Source organism: Triticum aestivum, chromosome 4D (assembly GCF_018294505.1).
Source record: "Triticum aestivum cultivar Chinese Spring chromosome 4D, IWGSC CS RefSeq v2.1, whole genome shotgun sequence".
NCBI lineage: Eukaryota > Viridiplantae > Streptophyta > Magnoliopsida > Poales > Poaceae > Triticum > Triticum aestivum.
In genome coordinates, this window is record NC_057805.1 from 115309417 (window position 1) to 115332987 (window position 23571).

The 23571-nt window shown below is 47.6% G+C and overlaps 2 protein-coding genes across 2 annotated transcripts; both read left to right on the top strand.

Annotated features, from left to right (window-relative positions):
* Nucleotides 1–10: 10 nt before the first annotated feature.
* On the top strand, nt 11–3258 carry LOC100859952 (2-carboxy-D-arabinitol-1-phosphatase-like). The gene is made up of 8 exons (NM_001425291.1): nt 11–523; nt 631–847; nt 923–1041; nt 1806–1904; nt 2110–2163; nt 2249–2347; nt 2451–2558; nt 2884–3258. The coding sequence occupies exons 1-8, from the start codon at nt 107–109 to the stop codon at nt 3256–3258; spliced, it is 1488 nt and encodes a 495-aa protein (NP_001412220.1). The 5' UTR covers nt 11–106.
* An 820-nt stretch (nt 3259–4078) lies between these two features.
* Nucleotides 4079–5872, top strand: LOC123096633 (seipin-1). Its single transcript, XM_044518396.1, has 2 exons — nt 4079–4771; nt 4859–5872. Exons 1-2 carry the CDS (start codon nt 4244–4246, stop codon nt 5573–5575), a joined length of 1245 nt encoding a protein of 414 aa, XP_044374331.1. The 5' UTR covers nt 4079–4243; the 3' UTR covers nt 5576–5872.
* The last annotated feature ends 17699 nt before the right edge of the window (nt 5873–23571 follow it).

The window sequence follows — 23571 nt, forward strand, 5'->3', positions numbered from 1 at the left end:
GCGTTGTACGGGTTCTTCTTCGGGAACATCTTCGCGGGAAACTCGACCCAAACCACACATCCTTCTGGGTACCGTCCAAATCAGAGGGGCGGATAAAATCCCACAAATGCTCCTCTTCGCTCCCACCCCGCCGCCGTCGCCGGCCACCGCTCACCGGCGACCGGGTGGCAGCGCTGCCTCGTGCATCCGCTGCTCGAGCGTGCGCGAGCTTGATAGGTCCCCAAGCCGCCCGCCGCTACCGCCGCTGGCGGAGGCGAAGCGGGTGGTGCTGGTGCGGCACGGGCAGAGCACCTGGAACGCGGATGGACGCATCCAGGGGAGCTCCGACTTCTCCGTGCTCACGCCCAAGGGGGAGTCCCAAGCGGAGACCTCCCGCCTCATGCTCCTCGCCGACTCCTTCGACGCCTGCTTCACCAGCCCGCTCGCCCGGTCCCGCCGCACCGCGGAGATCATCTGGGACACCCGCGATAAGGACCTCATCCCGGACTACGACCTCCGCGAGATCGACCTCTATTCCTTCCAGGTGGGCACCTGCTCGCTCGCTCGCTCGCTTGATGTTTGTGCAAATGCTTGGCAGCCGGCAGGTGCTTGCGGAAATGCCATACCGACGAGCTGGATTTTTGTTTGCAGGGGCTCTTGAAGCATGAAGGGAAGGAGAAGTACGGGGCTCTGTTCCAGCAGTGGCAGAAGAATCCATCAGACTGCAGCATCGATGGACACTACCCAGTGCGGGAGCTCTGGGACCGAGCGCAGGGCTGCTGGGAGAGGATCCTGACACACGAGGGCAAGTCAGTTCTTGTGGTTGCTCACAATGCAGTTAACCAAGCGCTCGTCGCCACATCCTTGGGTAAGGTGTAACCAGATTTTGGTTTGGATGTTATAATGATTAGGGCGTGTTCACAGTTGGTGTGTTTGTGTTTAGGACTTGGCACGGAGTACTTTCGGACTCTGCTCCAGAGCAACTGTGGCGCTAGTGTGCTGGATTTCACCCCACAGCCCGGCGGGCGCCCTCCAAGTGTGTGCCTTAACCGCTTAAATCAGGTGACTGTAACTTTGTTTGCATAACTGAACTTTGCTTTCCTTTGTAACCAAAAAATTTCTGCTGACGCAGTGTGCTGAAATTTGAGTTTCATGCTTACTGGAAGTCCGAAACACACTATTAATATGAACCTTCTACTCCTTGCCTGTTTGTGTTAGCACGAGACCTTCTACTCTTATATCAACTTCGAGATTAAAGGAACTAGCAGGGCAGCCTGCTTCATTTGCATGGCTAGATTTGCTACAATCTTATTACCATTAGCGGATACAACCTAGGTGCTTTAGAACAATGTGCAGGATATTTAGGTGTTTTCATTAAACATTGTAATGTTGTGGGAAGTTTGAACTTTGAAGCAACAATACATCCTCAGTACGGAAATATTGCACCGAGCATTCCTCTGCTTCTAGATAGTTGCAGGAATGCAACTAATGTTAATGAAAGTTGTCGATTCCACTGCACTTACTTGCTATTATTATTAATGACATATTTCAACCACCAAGCATTACTTATCTGTCTCAATACCATTGTTTGACAATGTTGACTTGTTGTGAGGTGTCCTCTTTTTTCAGGCTTCTTGCGAAGTAATAGATGACTTATTAGTGTTATATCTGTCATGTCAGTTTCTAGTACTTATGAGCAAGCATGGTGGCTTATTTCCACTGTTTTAATAAGACAACACATACTGTTTCCAGAGAAAACAGATATGAAGTAATCGAACAATGAAAAATGTGGTTTAATCTTTTGCTCATGTTTCTATTTCGTACAGACTCCGAGCTCTCCTATTTCTGCCGAAAGTTCTGCAGGTAGAAAGTCGAGCAAGCGGATCATTCTAGTTTGTCAAGGGGCTACACAGAGCAGTTCTGAGGTATGGATTTTCCTTGTGTGCACGCATGCATGAAGAAGGTTGCACTTGTTCTTGGGATCAAGCCATGAAGACACCAGGATCTTATTTTCTAATTCCTGGGATTAATGATCTAGACACCTATGGCAGTCAAAACTATATAGCCTTAATAGCACACTGCACCATCTGTACTCTTTTGAGTTACATATATTGTCCTTTTGAACTCCAGGGTAGTTTAGGCGGAGTGGGTTATGCACCGCTGAACATGCTGGGTGTTATACAGGTAATTCACATTTTGTGTCATACAGCGCCAATTTATTTCATTTCCAGTACAACAGCTAAGCTCATATTCGGTCACACACTTTCAGGCTCAGAAGACTGCGGAACTGCTTCTAGATCTGAAGGTGAACAGTATTATCTGTAGCCCACAAGTCGCAGCTGTTGATACCGCAACTGCCATATGTGAGGTAAATATAAGTTTCACTAACCGCAACATTTAGTTAGTTGCTTTCTATCTTATTTGTACCAATTTTTCACTTGCGCGATCTGATCTCATGGAGTCACTTGCAGGTCCAAGAGGCTGCTGGTTGCTTAGGTGCTGACTGTGTGCCTCGTTACGTTGAAATGAAGAATTTGCTCGGACTCGAAATTGATGATGCCTTTCTAACAAAGCAAAAGGTTAGACCATTTACAGTTTCAGTGGTTATGATGAGCGGCATTACACTGGCTTTACTTTGAAGGCCTTTTATATGTCCTGAAAGGCTGAAACGTCATTGAGATGAATTCATTACGAAGACACCCACAAATCATGACATCTATAATTCAGAACTACTATTAGCACTGATCATATACTTCCTTTTCTTGTTAAAGCTATCTCATGCGCAGATTGGCTGGCACCTTTCTCTAAGAGAAATTAGACTGTTACTCGGAAACTTTACAAAACCAAACATAAACATTTCACATTTCCGGGGCTGAAAATTAACAATCCCCCCGTTCTCTGCAGAGCCTTGAACAGATAGTTCAGTCTGGTTGGATGGGTGGCATGGAACACCAAAAGCTAAAGACACTGTGGGCTCAGTCAGAGGATGCATGGCAAGCTTTGGTAAACGAATTGCCAGAGGATGATGGTGCTGAGTCAGACCGAGTCGTTGTCGCCATCGGCCATCCTGCCATCCACCTAGGACTGCTCTGCAGGTGTCTGAACCTAACAATGGATTACATGCCGTCTTTTCATCTGGACGACGGCAGCATCAGCGTGATCGATTTTCCGGATGGGCCGAAAGGAGGAGGTATTGTCAGATGCACGAATTACACGGCCCATTTGGGCAGATGGTCGGTACCCATCACAAAATCAACAGAAAACAATGATGAATTCTGAATTAATTTTTGTACAGAGGTAATTAACATCTCCTGTTTTTTTCGCTGTAAAAAGAAACATCTTCCATTTCTTGGTGGGAGTACCATCCTTAAGGAAAATGAATTGAGCTTGTAGATATCATACACTGATGTAAATGGCATCTTCCTAGTTTTTATTTGTGAAGATCATTTCATTCACTATACAGCATAAGTTTCCAAAAGAAGATTTGTCAAAGTAGAGTATTATTTAGAGGATTTGGAGCTCCTGGGTGCACACCCCCCCCCCCCCGCGGCGGTATGAACATTAAATTTTAAAAATGCCGGGGAAAATTCAAAAAATCTGGGATTTTGGGATATCAAACTGGATGCCCAATAAATTCCCGTGTAAAGTTTCTTCAAAAAAATAGCAGGAAATGTATTCTCAGTAAAAAAGACAAAAAAAATCTATGTATAGAAAAAAACTGTTTGGATGGATCATAGGTTGGACTGTAGTTTCTTCGCCACAGATACATTTCTTGGTTTTTTTTCATGAAACTTCACACGGGAGTAGATTGGTCACCCAAGTTTGATATTCCAAGATTTCAGGTTTTTCTGAATTTTCCTGGTATTTTGTAATTTAATATTTATATAGGGGTGGAGCACCCAAGGGCTCATGTGTATTTCCCATTATTTATGCTACTATCATATTGTTTCAACAGTATTATTTGTGCATGGAAATTTGTATAGATATACTCCAGTCGTGATGTGTATGCTCCCAATCTCAGTGGTTATCAACTGGTGACTGGTGAGAGATAACGTGGACTGTGACAAAAGCGGTTGGCCATGATCGATCTGCATGGAGGCATGCATGCGACACGTGGACCCCTCCTTCCACGTGTACCTCGTCATCCTCGAGCAGCTCGACATGGCTACTGCATGCGCCCTCGAACCTTCGCCTAGTTCGCTCCATTCCCTACGTACGGTGCTAGGCTCCTGGTGTACACCTGTTAACCTGTAGCTCATCCCCGATGGATCCAGGACCCCACCACCCGTCCACGTACAACCACCACCACCACCACTACCCCTTCTTGCCGGCCGCCGGACCGCCCACCGCTGGCGGCGACACCCTTCTCTTCCTCCTCGCCATCCCGGCAGGCTGGCTCGTCCGGCTGGTTGCCTTCCTCGGAGAGCGCGTCATCTCCGCGGTCCTCGCCCTCGTGGTCCTCCCCGGCGCGACGCTGGTGGGCGAGCTGCGCACCGTCCCTGCGGCTGCGGCCTCCCTCGCCCGGCGCGCCGCCGTGGGGGCGCTCGCCGCGGCGTTCACCTTCGCGGCCCTGGCGGTCGCGTTAGTCGCGTCCCTGCTGCTCGGCTTCGTCCTTATCCGGCACTGGGTCGAGGACCCGGTCACCGTGCGCCAGCCGCTCTACTTCGACTACACCGAGCCGCAGCCGAGCGCCGCCGTGGCCCTCGGCCCCCCGGCGGGACACTCCGTGAGGGTGTCCATGTCGCTGCTGCTGCCAGACTCCGACCACAACCGTCAGATTGGCGTGTTCCAGGTCCAAATTCGCAGTCCAAATCTCTTGGAATTTAACCTGACCATCTGCAACCTACTGATTTCCCATCTGTTAAAACCTCACATTCAGATTAAAACAGAGGCGATCGCTCCAAGTGGAAGCACCATCGCTTCAGCCACCCAGCCATACATGCTGAGGTACAAGAGCGCTCCGGTGCGGCTAGCGCAGTCCACGCTGACAATCGTGCCGCTCGCCTTGGGCATGCGCAGCGAGAGCCAGTCGGCAACGCTGAAGCTGCTGCAGTACTGGGAAGGCCACGACCGTCACAGGAGGACACGGCTCATCAGAGTCTCTCTGCAGCCAAGAGCCATGACAGTGCACCTGCCCCAGGTGTACAGAGCAGAGATCACCGTGCAGACGGCGCTTCCATGGTTCAAGGCCGTGGCGCGCAGCTTGAAATGGACAATGTGTGTGTGGCTATCTTTCTGGGTCTATGTCATTCTCTCCCTGCTCGCGGTTCGTTGGGTCTGGCCACTAGCGCTATCTGCATCGGACAGTCACAGGGGGTTATCTGATCATCAAGTCAATGGGAAGACAATTGCTGCTAATCTGGGTGGAGGAGATACAGGCCAGAGCTCACATGAGGGATCATCAAGAGGTGGTGCTGTGAAGTGGAGGGACAGGAGAGGCAGGAGGAAAGCACAACAAACGACGCATGGCGGCATGGAGCTCAAGCTCGCCGAGGGGTCGTCTTCTAGCTCTGCAGTGGCTGAGACTGATGAAGTCGTCGACGACGATCATGGGGAGCCACTTGCTGCTCGATTGCCCGTGTCCGATTCTTGTTAGTTCAGTCAGTGCAGTGTGCTGTAAAGTTTATGCTGACCGTTGATCACAGTTTGGTACACGCCATGTGTAGGAGATCTGAAGGGCTTCCATACGGAACGGCATATAATAACGCAAATAAATGGCAAAGATATATATATCATGTATTAATCGATAAGCTGCAGGGAGTCACGTAATTTGCGTTCCTTATTCATGTTGGTACCACGCTTTTAGTGTTTGGTTGACATGAGCTGTGTATGGTCTCCTTTGGTCACAGATGTTGGATAGATGAGGACGGAGTAGTAGCTTGTTACCGTTTCAGAGACTTTCAGGTCAGCCTCTAAGCAATTATATGTCTTTGCACACTTTCTAGTCATGGAGATTATAACCACTTGCTTTCCTGTGATACCCATTTTACCGCAAATTGTATTGTGTTTTCTTTTGCTTAGATCCATATCTAGTTGAATCACTTAAATACAGAAGCATTTTATGTAAGCTGTATGGCTTAGGAGATGAAAATGGGGAATATAATGGTGTAACTCAGATAATGTACAGTCAGATGGTTGAAAATCCAACTTCGCTTGCTTAGCTGCATGAATTTTGCCAATTCATTCGATTTATGGGATCATGTAGCTTTGTTTGATGTTAAAAACTGTCCTTCGAGTATTTTAATCATCATCAACTTCCTTCAGAGAGGAGTTATATAAAGATGACAGGGACAATTTCAGAAACAGCGAGCCATATCATTTTTGTGGTATGCAAATAAACATTTTATACCTTTGAGAATCCATTTGTTGGTTGTCTAGAGACTGGAAATTAAATTCGTAGCAGTGAAGTTCCCATCGTCATCATTTATAGCGCTGGACCATGTAGCACATGCTGTCATAGTACACATAAGCATATACCTACCATGTCATTTTCTTCGCCAACTAATCATATACGAGTATATTTTTAGCCAACTCTTCTGCAGCAGGCATCATGGCTTACCGATGCATGCTCAAGTCCTGATTTTGCATGACAAGGAAATCATGTATGAGCTACAGTATATGGAAAGAACCAGATTGAGGGGGTCCGCTCCAAATGTCTTGCTATGCACAAGGTGCTCATGCATGTGATGAGTTCAGCTCCATGTTTTCTTAGTGACAGGGTTAGTCACTTCAGAAATAAATGTGTGCGTTTGAGGTCCTATCTGCGTAAAAGGTCCTAATTGTATTTCAAGTGCACAAAACTGTTGAAGCTGGGGGCTGTATTGCTGTTGGGCAACTAAGTTGAGGTCCTTATAAATCTGTGGGTTTCACAGGGGGATATCTAATAATCAAATCGTTCGCATGAGCAGCGCATATCTTTTAATTTGCTGGGCAGTGTTGATCGCCAGAAAATGACATGTCTGTACTCCAGCAGTGATAATGAGTCACTTGCAGACTAATGAGACTGCGAAAGATTCTTCAATTTCTAAGTGTTCCATGCCAAACAAGAGCCAAGTAGGCTGATGTTGGAACAGAAGTCCTGATATTGATAGAAATCATATTCTCTTGAGCAGGTGCAACTTAGATCTAGCTTATAGGAGTATTCCAACACCCAACCACATCATGGAAGGAAGAGGACAAGTGAGCAACCTGCTCTCCTCCTTCCTGATGCATGCATAGCCTTGCTTCTGCCGGCTAGCGTAATAATATACATATCCTCTCCCCAGTTGCATAATGTTATCTTGTCCATCAGTTTCCTAGTGGGTCTGAAACCGAAAGGCCTCTTTTGTCAACTTGTGCCTGCTGCATTTTAAAAACCTTTCGTTCCTGGCTTACTCTAGTTTAACAAAGATTAAGAGACATTGCCCACTGCAAAAACTTCATCTATCTATCTATCTGTTTTATTTCTGAATTTTTTTTGATTTTGGTGCTCTAAACATACAGGAATGCACTCGTATAAATCCCCTTAATCAGAGTTGTACTTGGGCTGCACGATATTTTTTGCATCTCCCTGTGGTGTCTGTACATTCACCTTCGTGCCAAGTGAATTAATATATGCTGATTTCTCTTGCTAAGCCCACATCATTTGATCATCATCTACCATCTGATAAGTTAGCTGATCTGCCGTACCAACATTTCACAGTGCTCTAGGATCAAGTCCTACGCTTTGCCAGTGAGTTGCATTCTCACGTAACATAGCAGACTCCGTAAATCTAGTGCATACGGATTGCGCATCTTGTAACATTCTTATTTACGTATCAGATAGCATTCGAGGCGTAACTGACGGACCATGGGGGGCTGGTGCAGAGTTTTGCAGTTGCGTTTCGGCGCGGCGCATCTCATGCCATGTGTTTGTGGGAATTATACGGGCTAAGTGACAAGGTAGAAAGTCTTTTGCTACTCTTATTTTCCATCCATCTCACCTTGTGTGATGTTGTAATTTCGTTACTTGGTCCTCAATCATTGAGAGGTTAGAACTTCCTGCTCTGCATTAAAAGAATGAAAGTAACAAGAGAGGATGCATTAGTATTCAGCTGGGATCATATATTTCATTCATATACGCATGTTGTCATGGGACCATGAAGAGTGACGCTTCCATGATCCATTCCCATTGGCCACCCTCAACATTTCGCTGTCTGAGACAATGATCGGATCAGCCTGTCTTAGTCACTTGTTTCACCGTGCTGTTTGGTTTCTGTTATTTTTATCTGAACAATTTTTGCAACTCAAATTATGCCCACCTTTGTGTCAGGCCCTGTTCATGCCCTTCCCCTGTTCCTGCGTGCCGGTAGTCCGTAGATCTCTCATCATGCGTCCCTGGTGATAGGATAACGGTTCACCAGCTCAAGGCATCTCTCCTCCGTCGATCTGCCATCCAACGGCTGCTGACGCTCGCGAGTTGATGTAGCTGTCTCCGACAACGCATGTGCTCTGTTTTCTTAATTTCTGCTTTTGCTTTCCTGTAATGGCTATAAAGCCAGCCACCAGCGTGTGAGTGGGTATGATCATTTGTATTGGGTGTAAACCCTAGCCGCCGGTGGCGAGCTAAACTACTTTCCCCAATTTCCTCATCAAGAAACCCTAATTTCGAGCTCTGTTCTTCTCTTAAATTGCTGCCGTGTGTTTGAGATTGCATAATTCAGAGCTCTGGTCCTGACAATTGGTATCGTGAGCTAGTCTTTCCTCGGAGGCGGTGTGATTTGGGGCAGCGTCGGGGTTGGTTTTGGCCGTAAAATCCCTCTACATGCTCGAATCAGGCGGCAGTGAATCTAGGAGGCGGCCGGAGTGGCAGAGTTCGGGTACAGTTAGAATTGTAGCCTGGTTGCGGGAGAAAAAGATCTCTGGTGGTAAAACCCCAGCTCCTACGATCTGACCGTGTACCAGAGGAGGCGGGCGTTGGCGACGGTGTAGGCGGCGGCGACGAGTTAGTTCCCTCCCTCCCAACCCTCTGGTGGGAATTGCTGAAGCGGGCTAGATGACGGGCCCTGTGGATTCAGGATCAACAGCGGAGTTGCAGCTCGAGTCCCTCGAATTGGACATCAAGACGCTGAAGCGGGACAAAGAAGAAGATCGCAAAGAATTTCAGTAGTTTCAAGCAACAGTAAACAGAAACTTTGCAACTATGCAGAAGAACTTTGACAAGATTCAAGATAACTTCAGACGTTTGCTGTTAGACCCGGATCCTGTACCAGCAGACGAAGAAGAAGAAGGCCAAGGCAGTGTTCAAGTAAAGGACAACCAAAACCGCTCTCCTCAAATAGCTCCAGGTAGGCCGAAGCAGCTACAAGCACCAACTCCACCCTCAGGTACAATGTCAGAGAAAGGAGTCACCTTGCCAGTTGGGACAACAACACTTCGAGATCATACTGGAAAGGAACTGCATTTGGATGGCACTCTGAAAGTACCTTATAGACATCCAAATTTTGGCCAGGCCAAAGAGACAGCACCAAACATAGTGGTACAACTTGATGAAGTACATGGTGAAGAAGCTGCTGATCAGCAAAACAGAAGATGGCCCAATACTCCAGTTGATGGAAGAAGAAATGTTCTGACAGTCAAACCAACAAAGTTGAACATTTCGAAAATTGAGGGGCATGATCCAAAGTATTGGATCCAGAATCTAGAGCAGTATTTTGCTGCAGCAAGAACCCCTATTGAGCATAGAACCGAAGTGGCCATATCTTACCTGAAAGGGCCTGCTGTTAAGTGGTGGAGAGGAACAGGATATGCTCCCAGCAATGTTCCATGGCACAAGTTCTGTTCCTACATTTCTGACTGATTTTCTATAGACTCTGCTTGTGATATTATCAGCTCCTTCCATGCAGCACAACAGATGACTACAGTTACTGCTTATGTGGAGCACTTTGAACAGCTAATGAACACCATGAGAAGAGAAAACCCTGGAATCCCTGATGATTATTATGTTTCTAGTTTTGTGGCAGGACTTAACCCATACATCAAAAGTCATGTGGAGTGTTTCAAGCCTAAGGACATGCAAACTGCTGTGTGGTATGCGAGGAGAATGGAAAAAGCTCAGCCTCCAACTCCAACTGTGCAAACTAAGCCCTATGTTCCCCAACCCAGAGGCAAGTATTGTTTGACCAGACCAAAACCAATGTGCCCAATGCCACACCAAATAGAAAAATGATATCCAGCAAGCAAAGCAAAATCAGGTGTGTTATAAGTGCAGAGAACCATGGGTGCCTGGCCATAGACAGGTCTGCAAAATGAGCCAGAGAGCCCAGATACAAGCATTACAAGTCCAGGAAGCTGAAAACCCTGAAACAATATTTGTCACAGACTTTGATGACCCTGACTTGGAAGCAACTGAGCCATTATCTGAGGAGGCAGTGTTGAGAGTGTCAATGCATGCTGCTATGGGCATAGGATCAACAAGAAATACTTTCATCCTGACTATAAAGTTAGGAAATACTGTCGCTACAGCATTGGTGGATAGTGGCAGTACTTCCACTTTCATTTCTCCTGAAATGGCAAGCAAACTTCCTGTTATTCCAAGCCCTACACCTAAAATAAAGGTGGTAGTTGCTAGTGGAGGAGTATTATGGACTGAATTTCAGGCAAAGAATTGCCCATATGAAATACAAGGTCACCACTTTAATGACAGTTTCAGGGTGTTAAAATTAAAAGGCTATGACATGATTTTGGGGGTAGGTTGGCTCAGGAAATATAGCCCAATTCAAATGGACTTTATTAAAATTGAGATGAAAATTTCTGATAGCGTTGGACAGTTTATAACCTTTGTGGATGAAACTGTTCCTCTGACTCCTGTAACTGAGGCCAAAGACAACACTGAGAAACTGCTAGAGCAAGTTGTTTGTGGGTTCTTCTTGTTTACAACTTCTGGTCATGAATTCACAGCTGCTAGTCAAGAAATTCCTGCAGGGTTACAACCACTGTTGGAACAGTATGAAAAAGTGTTTCAGGAACCCATTGAGTTTCCTCCAAGCAGACCTTGTGATCACAGAATCCCATTGGTAGAAGGGGCAAAGGTTGTTAACCAAAGACCATACAGAATTCCTCACCATCAGAAAGAAATATTGGAGAAAATAATTCAAGAGCTGCTAAAGAATGGTGTTATAGACCTAGCACCAGCCCATTTTCCTCTCCTGTGTTACTAGTCAAAAAAAAGATGGCTCTTGGAGACTATGTACTGATTACAGGAAATTAAATGCCATCACTATCAAAAATAAATATCCCATCCCTGTTATTGAGGACCTCCTGGATCAGCTCAAAGGAGCAAGGGTATTTTCCAAAATTGATCTCAGAAATGGATATCACCAAATCAGGATGGCCGAAGAAGACATACCAAAAACTGCATTCACTACTCACATGGGGCTCTTTGAGTTTCTAGTTATGTCATTTGGACTAACTAATGGCCCTCCTACATTCCAAGCATTGATGAATTTCCTGTTTGGCCATCTCAAGTTTGTTGTGGTTTTGTTTGATGACATCTTAGTGTTCAGTTTCTCCATGGAAGAGCACAAGGGCCACTTGAAGCAAGTGTTTGGCATATTACAAACAAACAAACAAATTATATGCAAAAATAGAGAAGTGCTCTTTTGGACAGCAAGAAATTGAGTACTCGGGACATGTCATTAACTCAGAGGGAGTGTCTACTGACCCATCCAAGATACAAGCTATTAAAAACTGGCCAGCTCCTAGTACAGTGACTGAGTTGAGAAGCTTCTTAGAGCTAAGTGGATATTACAGGAGATTTATCCAAGGCTATGGGGTAATCTGCAGACCTCTGTTTGACTGCTTAAAGAAAGAGGGCTTTGCTTGGAAAGAGGAGCAACATGAAGCATTTGTAACATTGAAAAACAAGCTCACAAATACTCATGTGTTGGCTCTACCTGATTTCTCCAAACCCTTCATTTTAGAAATAAATGCTTGTGGATATGGATTGGGAGCTGTATTGATGCAAGAGGGAAAGCCTATCTCTTATTACAGCAAAAGTATTGGTCCTAAGGCAGCTGCAATGAGCACTTATGACAAAGAAGCTTTGGCCATAATTGAAGCAGTTAAGAAATGGAAACATTATTTTTTATCAACTGCCCTAGTTATCAGAACTAATCAGGAAAGTCTGAAATACATTCAGGACCAGAAGATTACTGAGGGCATTCAACACAAACTATTGTTGAAATTGCTGGGGTACAACTTCATTATTGAGTACAAAAAAGGGAAAGAAAATAAGGTAGCAGATGCCTTATCCAGAGTAAAGCACATGATTTCTGCATTAACTGCAACTGCTGCCTCTCCCACTTGGGTCAAAGAAGTAATTAGGAGCTACCATAATGATGATAAGATCAAAGATCTCATTGCTGAAAGTACTGTGGATAAGTCCAGAAACACTGCTTATTCTTTCAACAATGGTATCCTCAGATTTCATAACAAGATTGTAGTGGGAACAACTACTAATCTCAGGCAGGAAATCCTCCAGATATTCCACAATTCAGAACTAGGGGGCCACTCTGGACAAAGAGCAACTTACCAGAGAGTTAAGTTCGTATTTCATTGGCAGGGTCTGAAACAAGATGTTGTGACATTTGTGAAGAATTGCCCTGTTTGCCAATTGAACAAAGCTGAGTACACTCCCTACCCTGGATTACTAGAGCCACTTCCTGTACCAGATTTTGCTTGGGCACATGTGAGCATGGATTTTGTGGAGGGACTGCCAACATCTGAACACAAAAATTTAATCCTGGTAGTAGTTGACAAATTTACTAAATATTCTCATTTCATTGCTATGAGGCATCCCATAATAGTGCAATATGTGGCCAGAGCATTTTTTGACAATGTTTTCAGATTACATGGCATTCCACTAGTGATAGTAACCGACAGAGATAGAATTTTCACAAGCAACTTGTGGCAACAATTGTTCAAGTCTCTGAAAATCAAGTTGCACATGAGCACCAGCTATCACCCACAAACTGATGGTCAAACAGAAAGGGTTAATCAGTGCCTGGAAAACTACTTGAGGTGTATGTGTTTCCAGCAACCAAGGAAGTGGCATGGATGGTTGGCCCTAGCTGAGTGGTGGTACAACACTTCCTTCCACACCTCTCTGAAAATGACACTTTTTCAAGCCTTGTATGGATTTCCTCCCCCCAATGATAGCAGAATCAACACTGCCAGATGCTATTTGTGAGGATAATGAGGATCTGCTACACAACAGGGAGCTGGCACTTGAAGTGATCAAACAAAATCTTCTTAAAGCACAATCTAGAATGAAAAACTTTGCTGACAAGAAGAGAAAGGAAAGAGAGTTTACAGTGGGAGAAATGTAAGAAAGTTACAGCCTTACAGACACACATCTCTAAGTCTGCATAGGCATCTTAAGCTTCATTCTAAGTTCTATGGACCATTCAGAGTCCTTGAAAGAATTGGAAACCATGCTTACAAACTATTGTTACCAGAGGGCTGTCAGCTACATGACACATTCCATGTCAGCCAATTGAAAAAGCACATTGGACCAGCAGTCATTCCTTCACCCAAGTTACCACTGGTTGGCCCTGATGGTATCATCAAGATAGAACCTGAAGCTGTGCTGGAAAGAACACTCATTCGAAGGAAGCAAGGAAACATCACCATTCCTATGGTCAGGTGGTTAATCAAATGGAACAACCTGCCAGTGGAGGAGGCCACTTGGGAGGACTCAACGTTTATCCAAAAAGTTTTCCCTGCTTTCAGAGCTTGAGGACAAGCTCGGTCTCAATTGGGGGGTATTGTCAGGCCCTGTTCATGCCCTTCCCCTGTTCGTGCGTGCCGGTAGTCTTGACAGCCGTAGATCTCTCATCATGCGGCCCTGGTGATAGGATAACGGTTCACCAGCTCAAGGCATCTCTCCTCCGTCGATCTGCCATCCAACGGCTGCTGACGCTCGCGAGTTGCTGTAGCTGTCTCCGACAACGCATGTGCTCTGTTTTCTTTATTTCTGCTTTTTCTTTCCTGTAATGGCTATAAAGCCAGCCACCAGCGTGTGAGTGGGTATGATCATTTGTATTGGGTGTAAACCCTAGCCGCCGGTGGCGAGCTAAACTACTTTCCCCAATTTCCTCATCAAGAAACCCTAGTTTCGAGCTCGGTTCTTCTCTTAAATTGTTGTTGTGTGTTTGAGATTGCATAATTCAAAGCTTTGGTCCTGACACTTTGTGCGTGCGTGTGTGTGCGCGCGCGCGCGCACGTGCATGTGTGTGCACCATCCTTGCACGGGGTTATGCTTATTAACCTGATGTTCCATTTCTAGCTGATGCCCCCCAAAGGACACCTCAGCAGAACAAGCTTCATACTAATTGCCTTTGCACAACCATATGCGATCTGTTTCGTGCTATCAAACCATTTGGCATCGTGTGATTCATGATGCTTTTATTCCTTCCATTCCAAGATATAATCAGTCAAATGCAATAATAAGATATTTTGAATATTTCAATAAATTTGTTTTTGCAGGTAGAATTTTTTTTTATTTTTAATATTTCAATATTGACTACATGTAAACTGAAATGAGTGAACAAGCACACTAAAAAAATGTGTATACATTTGATTCATAAAATGTTTAGAGCATCTTATATTTGAGAACGGAGGACATGTTATATTTGTGAAAGGAGGGAGTACCTTGCACATACACACACACACAAATAAAATCATGCAACTATCCCACTACCTTTTTACCATGGTAACTATCCCACTACTTGTCTTTCCATTTTTTTATGTGATAGGAGTATGTACCAAGTATTTAACTGTATCCCTCAAAAAAATTATTTAATTGTAAACACAAGCGCATGCCCCCTTGCATGTACATTTGTTTCTTCTCGCACAGTTGTATGTAAGCCGCTTTAACTTCTTTTTGGTGTAAATCGATTTCGCGTTGGAAGGAAGATGGACATAGGAGAAAGGAGGCTTGAGGTAGAAGACACACCACAACCGTGCGATGAATATCTGTGGGCATCTCTAGCACATCCCCTAAAACCTATATTTGGGGAAAAGTGAGTTTTAGGGAGTTAAGCACTAGCTAGCAGATCCCTCAAACCAACTTTACTAAAAATTATAAGTTTGGCTTCCAAAATAATCCCCAGTTGACTATATTTGGTCCAACTAGCAACCCTTGAGTAAGAGTATGGAGACAGTTGCGCAATCTCCACGCAATGTTCCTGTCGTCCACCTTACCTTCTGCCCCCACCCCACCCCCTCCGGGCCATCCCGCCGCGTTTTCAACTACCCTAAGCCGATGATGCATTGGTAGATGCACGGGGAAGTAAGACCAAATCATCGCGATGCAAGATCGAACCAACAAGAAGCAATGCCAAATCAATGAGAAGCAAGACCAAATCAACAAGATGTAAGCCAAAATCAAGTCGATGCAAGCCTAAAGAAGAAAACATAAGAAGCTTCGCCTTGCGCTTGTAGTGGCTGTCATGATTTGGTTCTTAATCCATGGATCATTTGCAGATCTTCTTTTGGCAGGAGCTATTGCATTGATGATGCTCTTAGAGCATCTCCAACAGCCGCTCAACGCGCCGCGCGTAAAAAACTCATTTGCCGCGCGCCGTTCGCCTGGTTTGGCGCGGCCGGCAGCGCTGGCTTCAGCAGCCGCGTCAAAATTAAGCGCGCGCGTAGCTCCAGCGGCCGCGCTAAAATGCAGCGCGCGCTAAACATTACGTACATTTTTTAATAAAACAATAAATAAAATTCATAGATAAAAAAGATACATAGATATTTTACATAGTTCCATAGCATAGATAGATAAAAACTAAGGTGCAATGACATAAACTACTAGATAGTGCAACTACAGCCTACTCCCAGTCGTCGTCACCATCATCATCATCGCCATCCTCGCTGGTCTGGTCCGAGGTATCGAGCCACATGTCCTCCCAACGATCATCATCAGACGTAAAGATCGTCTGCCCACCATTCTGAACGATTTCGCACTGCGATATCGCCAGGGCCTTCCGCCGACGCCTGTCCAACCACTCATCGCGGCAACTTTGCGTCTCCTCCTCGCGGCGCCTTGCCCAGTAGGCTTGCTCGTGGGTGACGTCCTCCGGGTGGCGCGGGCGCCACTCCGCCATGACCCGCTCGTCCTCCTGGGCGACGAGGAGGCGGCGCTGTCGCTCAGCATGCTCCGCACGGTCTTGTGCCGTGTTAAGACGAGGCGGCGGGGCGACGTCCAGCGCCTACTGGAGCGTGTAGACGTCCTGGAAGTTCATCTGCGGGCAGCCTCGTGCGCTGTCTCGAAGGTGCCGAGCCCGAGCCGGAGTTCGCCGGACCGTATCTCAGAGTAGTACCCGCCGTTGGGGTGCTGGCGGACGCCGCGGTAGCCCGACGCTCCTCGGCGGCGCGACGGCATGGTGGCGTGTCGGTGGCGGGGCGCTGGAGCGGTGGAGGCGCGCGTGGCAGCGGAAGCAACGAGGAAGCGATGGAGTCGCGCGTGGCAGCGGAAGAGGAAGAGAAGTGTGTGGAATAGGCGCGTGGCGAGCACCACAATTTAAAGGCGCGCCGGAAGCGGTGCGCCAAAAATAGCGCGCGAGCTGCCGCCTTTTCCCACGCGCGCGAGTTTCCCGCCACCGCTTGAGCGCGCCGAAACGTCCCGCGCGCGCCGAAACGTCCCGCGCGCGCTAAAAACTCGGTTTACCCCGCGCGCGCTTTTTGAGACGGCTGTTGGAGATGCTCTTAGTTTGGGCGACGATGAGTAGAGCTATGTAGTATGTACGATGTTATGTATGTATGATATTAATGTCTAGAAGTTATCAAATTATGCTAATAATAGTTTAAATATGCGTTTTAAAAAATAGGGACTAAAATTTTAGGGGATCTACTAGCTCCGAAACAGTGATTTCCCTAAAAAGGTTTTTAGTAAAGCGGGATAGAGAACACTTTTGATAGTTTTAGTATAAGGAGATCTCCTAAAGATGCCCTGATGGCCCAAACAATTGACTCGCACCAAATTTCTTTTCAGACAACATACAAATTGTCATGCCTTTTTTTCTAGAACTAGAACAAAGCATGCCGGGATTTAAAAGTGATCCTCACGGACTATTGTGTTTCCTCGGTGATCTTGTGAAGTGGATAGCTGGACAAGGTTGCCAACAAAGTAGCATTATGTTGCAAACCTTTATGAGCTCCTCAAGAGGATCAGCCCACGAGCTCGCAAGAAAACAAACTAACTAAAAGGGGCAAAGATCTTCAACCCAAACGCTCCCTCCCTGATCTAGAATCACCTTCAAAGTAATGTTAGATGGTTGGATGAGAATAGCACGCACTCGACACCGTTGGCACCATGATGATCGTAGGACTCACCGGCAACCGTCGCCTGTTGCACTCTCCCGAGGGCCAACGTGCTACTCCCTCCCTTCCTAAATATTTGTCTTTCTAGACATTTTAATTGGACTACCACATACAAATATATGTAGACATATTTTAGAGTGTAGATTCACTCATGTTGCTCCGTATATAGTCACTTGTTGAAATATCTAAGAAGACAAATATTTAGGAACGGAGGGAGTAGTAATGAAGGCAAAAACCCAAGTGGACCAAGTTCCACCTACTAGTCAGCTGGGGTGACCAACTTTAAGAACAAAGTCAGGTCATTTCCTCGGGCAGAAATCACATATTTGACCTGAGGGCGAAATCAAATCACAAACTGACCTGCTTTTGAAAAAATTTCACTCTGCTGACCCTTTCGTGTGGCGCCCGACAGCTAGGCGCCGCACACTACTATGCAGCGCCCTTTCCTTAGGCGTCGCACCTCCTGCCAGCGTGGCAGCCCTGGTCCAGTTGCGGCCCCACAGACAGCACTGCAGCGCCTAAGTCCTAGGCGCCACACTTGGAATGTGCAGCGCCCATCTCTTAGGCGCTGCACAGTCTGTGTTCCACTTAGGCTGGCCCCACCCTCTCTCCCCTCCCACCCCCACCCCACACACCCCCACCCCACACACCCCCACCCCACCCAAACCCTTAGACTTGCGCCCCTCCTCTCTTCCCCTCTCCCCCCTCTCAAATCCTTCTCAAATCTTGCAAATCCGGAGTATTTGACCGTGGATTTCGAAGCCAACCCCTCCCTTAAGGTAATCTCCTCCGGTCCCCTCGTTTTCATCCATAGGAATTGTCACATTTGCTCAAATCTTGCTACTTTGGTGAAACCCTAGTTTTGGCTTGGATTTGCAAATTTGTGTTGAATCATGTTATGTTTCTTTGCTAATTTGGTATGGTTAGGCTTTCATAGTATGCTAGGGTTAGGGTTATGTGTGTTTGATGTTGGTGTTAGGGTTATGCTATGGTTAGGGTTGTGGTTATTGTTAAGTGGGGGTTATGGGAATTAATTCATTTATATGTTATGGCATATGTATTTTGTGCAAATATTTTTGTTATGTACTTACTTGATATACGTGTGTTTTTGATTATTGTAGGGATGGGGAGAACATGTGTTTATGTTCATCATGTGGATAAAGAGGTCTTTTTGAAAGGCAATGTTGAGCCGGACCCGGATGAGCTTGACATGGTGTTTGAGAGTAGTCCTAGCTATGCGGAGCTCTTGGACCAAGTGAAGAAGGATTTGAATTGGATGGACCCAAGTGACGTTGTTGAGTTCAAGGGAAGGCATAATGTTGGTTTTGGAATGCACATCCGTTGGAAGACAATGCATGTGAACTCCGAGCAACGTTGGGTTGCATACAAGGAGACGGTTGCCGAATCTCTAGACAAGGCTTTTGAGTTATTTGCCTCCAAGAAGGTTGAGTCTACTTTGAATTTGGACTTGAATCGGAACCCCTCCCCATTGGTTGCTAGCACTCCCCCACCCATTAACCAAGATCAAATGAGTGAACCTCATTTCATGCAACAAGATTGGCCAACATTGAGCCTGACTCCAAACAAGCAAAATGAAGCTTTTGAAGAGGAGAATGATGAGTACGAGGAGGATGACAACGAAGTTGATCTCCATGACAACAATGTGGGTGATCTCGACCAATATCATGTGCAAGAGACAATGGACCAATCCATCCCTTTTTCCCGTGCATATGCATCGGACTCGGATGACGATGGTCCCGATGAAGAAGTTGATGAGGAGGGGTTCACGCCGAAGGAGGCCCAAGCATTCAAGAAGGTATTCGGGCGGGATCACAAGACACCATTGTTCAAGGATCTTAGTCTCGCGGATGAAGCCGTTGTGGATGGTGGCAAATGCATTTCTCTTGGAGCTAGGCCAAGTTCTCGCCGTGATTTGGAAGACGGCAAGAACGGGATATATCTCGGTTGTGAGTTTGAATCCTTCTTGGAATTGAAGATGTGGCTCGACAACTACTCGGTTACACATTATCGTCCACATAAAGTGGCCAACTCGGACGTCAATGTGCGTTACACGGTCAAATGTGAAGTGCCAAGATGTCCATGGATTGTGCGTGCGAGGCCATGGAAAGGAGGTCCCACTTGGTGCATAGTGAGTTGTCTACCAACTCACATGTGCCGGCACAAGAATGCGGATGGCGAGCTTGTGTACCAACAACACAGACAACTCACGTCCGAGTTCATTGCTTACAGGTTATCCAACCAAATATCAACACTTCCAATAATGAGCATCAAGAGTGTCATTGACCTTGTGAAAGCCATCTTTCATTACAAGGTGAAGTACGGCAAGGCATGGAAGGCGAAGCAAGCCGCATTCAAGATGATGTATGGCAATTGGGAGGAAGCATACAACCGACTCCCTAGGTTGTTGTTAGCTATGGCCGCCACAAACCCAGGCATGGTTCACGTGGTTGAGCCTCATGGGCACCAAACATTGATTCATAACGGGAGGACCGTCTGAGTATTTGGCCGTGCATTTTGGGCCTTTGAGCAATGCGTGAGGGCTTTTGATCATTGTCGGCCCGTCATCGCCATTGATGGCACGTTCTTGACCGGACAATACAAGGGCACTTTATTGGTTGCAATAGCAAGTGATGCCAATAACCGGGTGTTGCCTTTGGCTTTCTCTTTGGTTGAGGTGGAGAACAATGATAACTGGGAGTGGTTCTTGCGTCAATTGTGAACAAGGGTATTATCGGCTGAAAGGGAAATTTGTGTCATATCGGATCGCCATCCAGGAATTCTAAACGCGGTGGTGGTTGACATTCCCGGACATACAAGTTGCACCATCAATGGTGCGTGAGGCACTTTTGTGCAAACTTCTATAGGGCATGTGGTATCAAGGAGTTGGCCGATGATCTTCAAGATTGTTGTCTCGCTTTCACCAACAAGCGGTTTGCCACATTGTTCAATGCATTGCTCAGACACAAGAAACTTGACCCCGGTGGTCTTGAATTTCTCAATAGGAACATTGTCAAAAGGAATATGTGGGCACGTGCTTTTGATGAAGATGGCCGGAGGTACGGTCAAATGACAAGCAATACGGCAGAATGCTTCAATAAGGTGCTCAAGGGTGTACGTGCATTACCCGTGACGGCAATAGTTCAATACACATTTGACAAGATGAATGGATACTTTTTAAAGTACTCAATGGAGACGGATAAGCAGATTGCTGGTGAGAACAAGGATAAGCACAAGTACTATTTCCCACCAAAGGTTGAAGAATGGTTGGACTTTCAATCACGAAAGGCAGACTCGCAAGAAGCTGTACTATATGACGACAACGAGTGGAAGTATGAGGTCACAGAGCCTGGGGGAACCACAAACGATGGCCACCAACACGAAGGCCGCGCTTTCAAGGTCTCCCTAACACGGTGTGATTGCAGCTGCATGAGGCCATCGTTGCTTCATCTCCCATGCTCGCACTTGTTAAACACATCCCGTGTTAGGAATGTGGACGTCAATCACCCTCTTACCGTGAGGGAGTCCGAGTTCTCAATCATGATGGTAAAGAATACATGGGCTCCCCGGTTTCAACCATACTTGGACCAATCACAATGGCCAGAGTATCATGGAGTTCAACTATGGCCGGACCCGGAATTGAAGGTCGTTAGACGGGGAAGACGTAAGACAAAGCGTCTTAGAGGTGACATGGACGGGTGGGGCCGTGGTGGCGGTGGAGAATACCACTACAAAAAAAAGACACATCCGTGACATTTTGAGCCGAATGAATTTTTTTTCTGTCATACATATGACACTTCTATGACGATAATTGTGACAAAACCTGGTATCATCATAGATGTGGGGGGCTCCTACTTCTATGACAAAAAATCATGACAGAAAATAGGCTTTTCGTCCTAGGCGGGCTGGAGACGCAGCTGCATGACATTCTTTGGGCTATCCATGACGGAAAAAACCATGGTAGAAGCGAGGGGGAGGAAAATTTCGGGGAGTTCCCGGTTACGGTGGGAGGTCGGGGGCCGAGCGATGCGTGTTTCTCTCATACACGTACGCGCGTGTGTGCGAGGCATTGGCTCTAACTAAACCCGAGCGAGGCGTTGGGCTCTAACTGAACCCGAGCGATTGCACTGTAGGCTACGCGTTACTGAACCCGAGCGATCGATCGATGGCTGTTAACTGAACCCGATCGAGCGATTCCTTCGCTACTGCTGCTAACTGAAGCCGATCGATTGGATGAACAGTGAGCGTTGCGGGGGGGGGGGGGGGGGTTGGATGAACAGTGAGCGGTGGCGTTGCCTCTGGATGAACAGGACCCCGTGGTGTGGAGGGCTGGATGAACAGTAGACGATGGAGGGGTGCCCGTGGAGGGGTGGTTGAACAGTAGCCGGTGGAGTAGCGCGGTGGAGGCTGGATGAACAGGAGCCCGTGGAGGCTGGAGGAGGTCAACGGTAGCCCGTGGAGGCTGGAGGAGGTCGACGGTGGAGATGAACAGTATCCCGTGGAGTCCTGTTTTGCGGTACGCCACACCCTTCCCGATGAACAGGACCCCCGTTTCGACCGTAGGAGGTCCGTTTCGTCCGTTTTGCGGTACGCCACACCCCTCCCGATCAACAGGACCCCCGTTTCGACCGTAGGAGGTCCGTTTCCTCCGTTTTGCGGTACGCCACACCCCTCCCGATCAACATGACCCCGTTCCGAACGTAGGAGGTCTGTTTCCTCCGTTTTGCGGTACGCCAGGCCTCGTTTCCATTGCCTGTTCCGTCCAAGCCCTCCCGATGAACACGACCACGCATTCCATTCCGACCCAGCTGGTTGGCTCCCACGCGTTCCGTTGCCTCCCGATGAACACGACGCATTCTGTTGCCTCCCCATGAACACGACGCATTTCGTTGCCTCCCCATGAACACGACGCATTCCGTTGCCTCCCCATGAACACGACGACGACGCTGTTTCTCCGTTCCGACCCAGCCATGTACACGACCCATGGCCGTACGTATGCGCGAGTAGGCGTTCGAGACCCCGCCCGTATGTACGCATACGTGGCCGTATTTTCTTTCTTGCACCCTGGCCGCTGTACGTACGTGTACATGCTACGTGCGCGCCTCTACTACGACACGTGCGCGCCTCTACTACGACACGTGCGCGCCTCTACATCGACCAGTATGTACGTACACGTTCGCGACCAGAATGACAACGCTATGTACTCTTCGACCAGGTGGGTCCCGACTGTCAGGCACTTCCTTGCCTGCGAAGATGTAGCTGGTGGGTCCCAGCAGTCAGGGGGGCGAATCGTTTCTTTTTGCCCGGACGCACTTCCTTGCGTGCGAAGATGTAGCCGGTGGGTCCCAGCAGTCAGGGGGCGAATCGTTTTTTTGGCCCGGACGCACTTCCTTGCGTGCGAAGGTGTAGCTGGTGGGTCCCAGCAGTCAGGGGGGCCAATCGTTTTTTTCTTCGCACGCACTTCCTTGCGTGCGAAGATGAAGCTGGTGCGTCCCAGCAGTCAGGGGGAAACGTTTTTTCCGCGAAATACAGTGGACCGTCCGGTGGGTCCCAGCTGTCAGGTGGAGGAATCATTATTTTCCGCGTAATAAGGAGGCACTTCCTTGCTGCGGCCGTGGACCCAGCTGTCAGCCTCTCCACGTACAGTCCACGTCCGATGGAAGTCGTTCCTTGACCACGTTGACCAGGCCGCGCCGAGAGCACCACGGCGGTGGACGACGGCGAGGCCTAGGAAGGGGATGACGCGGAGCCGGGGAAGACGCAGCAGTGGAAGCCCCCGCGGAGAGGAGTACGAGGGTTCACTGGTTCGGCTGTGGTGTGAGGCTGCCGTCGCCGCAGGGCCTGGCCAGCGGTGGGAATAGTAGGGGGCGGTGAGGCCTCCGCGGCAGCACAGCCGGCCACGGGAGGCAGGAGCATGCGGCACGACCGGCGCTGCTTTGGGCGGCTGGAGCAAGAAGACCAGAGGTTGAAGAAGCACTACGGCCGTTGGATGGACATCGTACGGTCACTGGAGCTAGAATCGTTCATATTGACTAAGTTGACAAAGCCCTCCGTCCCCGTCAACTTAGTTGGCCCACAAGTCATCCTCCCACTATGGTGGGTCCCAGCTAGCAGGGGGTATTCATTTTTTGTGCGTAATAAGGAGGCACTTCCTTGCGTGCGAAGATATAGCTGGTGGGTCCGACATGTCAGCGGGGGGAACGTTTTTTTCACGAAATACAGAGGCCCTTCCGG

Excerpts from the sequence above, each read along its gene's own strand:
- LOC100859952 (NM_001425291.1), top strand. The coding sequence starts at position 107 with ATGCTCCTCTTCGCTCCCACCCCGCCGCCGTCGCCGGCCACCGCTCAC. Across the intron at positions 1,042-1,805 it reads GCCTTAACCGCTTAAATCAG|ACTCCGAGCTCTCCTATTTC; the intron begins GTGACTGTAACT and ends TATTTCGTACAG. Across the intron at positions 2,348-2,450 it reads CCGCAACTGCCATATGTGAG|GTCCAAGAGGCTGCTGGTTG; the intron begins GTAAATATAAGT and ends AGTCACTTGCAG.
- LOC123096633 (XM_044518396.1), top strand. The coding sequence starts at position 4,244 with ATGGATCCAGGACCCCACCACCCGTCCACGTACAACCACCACCACCAC. Across the intron at positions 4,772-4,858 it reads GTCAGATTGGCGTGTTCCAG|ATTAAAACAGAGGCGATCGC; the intron begins GTCCAAATTCGC and ends CCTCACATTCAG.